This window comes from Sitodiplosis mosellana, unplaced genomic scaffold (genome assembly GCF_009176505.1).
Source record: "Sitodiplosis mosellana isolate CC-2019 unplaced genomic scaffold, AAFC_SMos_1.0 Smas_scaffold_1118, whole genome shotgun sequence".
NCBI lineage: Eukaryota > Metazoa > Arthropoda > Insecta > Diptera > Cecidomyiidae > Sitodiplosis > Sitodiplosis mosellana.
In genome coordinates this window covers 1-3,102 of record NW_022596360.1, presented here as the reverse complement: position 1 = coordinate 3,102, position 3,102 = coordinate 1, and the positions used below count along the sequence as shown (strand labels likewise).

General features: G+C 36.4%; 1 protein-coding gene across 1 annotated transcript; it reads right to left on the bottom strand.

Moving 5' to 3' along the window:
* Positions 1-357: 357 nt before the first annotated feature.
* LOC129571030 (cuticle protein 16.5-like) lies at positions 358-1,126 on the bottom strand. Its single transcript, XM_055450766.1, has 3 exons — positions 1,084-1,126; positions 837-966; positions 358-578 (listed from the first exon to the last, which is right to left on the bottom strand). The coding sequence occupies exons 1-3, from the start codon at positions 1,093-1,095 to the stop codon at positions 379-381; spliced, it is 342 nt and encodes a 113-aa protein (XP_055306741.1). The 5' UTR covers positions 1,096-1,126; the 3' UTR covers positions 358-378.
* Positions 1,127-3,102: the final 1,976 nt, after the last annotated feature.

The window sequence follows — 3,102 nt, the reverse complement described above, 5'->3', positions numbered from 1 at the left end:
AGTGCAATCTTTTTTCTCATCAATTGTTTTAATGACTTATATCGTTTTGATACAATTTTTGTTCATCCTCTCTGTCGAACTGTTGATATTTGATGTTTTTTGGAACCAACGCATTCGCATAAACAGTGTGTGAAAATCGTGTTTTTTGTATGTCAAGAGAAGGATGATTCCCAAAAAAATTAAAATGGATTGTTTGTGTGATAAAATATGATGTCAACAACACCGAGAGTCAATAAAAAAAGTCGTTGCATTTTTCTTGCCTAATTTTTCTGGTGTTTTTATTTAGCCAGTCTGATGTTCACAAGATTTTTTTTTTCTTATTTATTTATGAGCACATTTCGATGGTATTGATGTGCTGTTCCTCAATATCGGAGATGTTTACCATGATGACAAAGCTGGGGCGGCGTATGAGCTGGTATAAGCTGGGGCAGCGTATGAGGTAGCCAAAGCCGGGGCAGCGTATGAGGTAGCCAATGGAGCGGCAGCGTAGGTTGAGACAGCTGGGGCAGCGTATGAGGTAGCCAATGGAGCGGCAGCGTAGGTTGAGACAGCTGGGGCAGCGTATGAGCTGGTATAAGCTGGGGCAGCGTATGAGGTAGCGGCGTCTGATAATAAAGAAAATTAGAGATATAAACGTTTAGAATCGTCCAACTGGATAAGGTCCTTCAGAGCTTAATGTGTAATATGAATGAATGTGAATATCCCGATTGCATGAATATACAGTGCGTCTTTTGGTAGTTATGTCATAGCTCACTCGAAGTGAGCGTACACTTGATGGTACACACAATACAGAACTGTCTTCGTTTTGGAGTAAGTAAAATTTAAAATCAACTCACAAGCTGGTGCAGCGTATGAGGTGGCCAATGGAGCGGCAGCGTAGGTTGAGACAGCTGGAACAGCAGCCAAGTGAGCGCCGAGGTGTCCTGGTTTGGCAGCAGCCAAAGCGAAGACAGCGAACAAAGTAACCTTAACCGAAAATGTACAGAGTTAGTCAAAATCACTGTTTATTCAAATACAAAAACACCAAAAAACTGATATTTCTTTGAAATTTTGCAAAATCGACCACCAATTCAAATCACGTACCAATTTGAACATTTTTAGTGTTTTTAGTTTAGCGTGCTACGAGAGTGTATCAACCTAACTGATGCTGATTGCTGTTTTTGCGATGGCTTTTATACTCTGGATGGCCAGAGCTACTAGCGTATCAAAATTGGCATAAATTCAAATTCTTATCTAGATTGAAATAAATTAGCGGTGACGATTGTCGTTAAAGAAGCTTGGGTCTATTTCTTTTTCATGGCTATTTATCAATCATGTTAAATCACACAGCTAAATCTGTATAGAATACACAGAAGAAAACAAAACACGTGTTAGAATAATGTATTTTTGAACTTTTTTTTATTTCTCGGGCAAAGCAAACTTTTTTGAAGCTGAAAAGCATTCACGTTGCTAGTAATAAAGTTTCCGAATTTGATGCAAATGCCGTTGTTCGGCTGTACAGCTGGTAGCATCATTTTGTATTGTGTTGACATTTGCAAAAGAATAATCGTCTGTTGAGTCAAAATTCCTTTTTTTCATTTCATTTTTAATTGAAAGAAAGGAGTCGGCATGCAATTCATACTAAACTTCAAACAGAAAGAAATGTTCAATTGAGATTCATGTAAAACTTTTCTATCAAAATCCAACGATAAAGTCTCAATCCACTCATTCAGTTGTTTCTAACCAAAACTTCCTCTAACGAAAAATAAACAAAAAGACAAAAATAGCAAGAAAGGCATAAAAAAAACCTGATACACTTTAGAATTGAATTGAAATTGTAGTTGACATTATAAATTGATTGCGAATAAAGATTCGCCCAGCTAAAATAGCCGGCTAAACCAATTTAAGTTAAAGAACATGGACAAATGATCCAAATCGAGTTTTTTTATAGATCAGTTAATATATTCTATATACGTCAGTGCTGTAATTACTGTCAACGAGATTGCCATAGTATAGCAAAGGGCAAAGCAAAGAGAGATGGACGTAAAACAGTATATCATACGATTGATGGAAATTAGATTAATGAAATTCAAGGTAATCAATTTACTTTTTGAGAAAAAAAACGTTTTTCGTGTTGATTTTGCTTTAAACATTTCTGTTTTGAATTCGTTTATACATTAGATGCAATTTGGAAGTGATGGATATGTGTCAGGTAGACATAAATGAATGTGTGAGCGCAAAAGTATACGTTTGTATGGAGATGTTACACTTCAAAATACTGCGAATCTAAGTTGCTCTTTTACGCTCACACATTCAAATATGGTGTATAGGGTATCCCGTGTGAAAAAAAAATGTCTGACTGACTATAACTTCAGTTGACTTTAGTTGATTGAATTTATGTTTTTGTTCTAAGAAAATCACTTTGTCCCAAATTAAGCAACTTAGATTGACTCGTAACTTCAAATGATTTCAATTAACTATGATAGACTTACACTACACTTTGTACTGAAATGTCAATCAAAGTAAGTCATTTTTGTCTGAAATTAGTTAACTGACTGCTCAGTTACAATATTTGCACACGGGACACAATAGTGGAAATGAGCCGATATAATAAAAAAAAGGTTAAAAAAAGAGAAGAAAACGAAAGCTAATTTGCCGGAAAGACCATTGAATTTCCGTGAATACGATTTGAATTTGGTATAGAATGAAATGACATAGCGAGATAGATCGAAATGCATCTACTTATTGATAAGAACAAGTTTGATTTCTGCATATTTCGCATATCTTGCTATACTGTCCAAGACTCTCTTGGCCTCTTCCTCTCTCTCTCTGTCACTCTGCAGCGACAACGTTTCCTTCAAAACTACTTCTAACAACGACCAAGTATGATAGCTAAGGTTTTATCGACTTGATCATGAATGTGGCGAATTTTACTTTTCCGTACACAACGTGTCAAGGGAAAGTATAGGAATTGGTCCCGAAAACTTTTTTCGCAAAATTGGTTTAGATCATCATAAAAACTCATGAAACGCGTAGAAAACCACTTTTTGAGACACTTTTCCGTTCGTGTGCCGTCGTCGTTGTCGTCGTTGTCGTCGTCGTCGTCGTCGTCGTCGTCGTCGT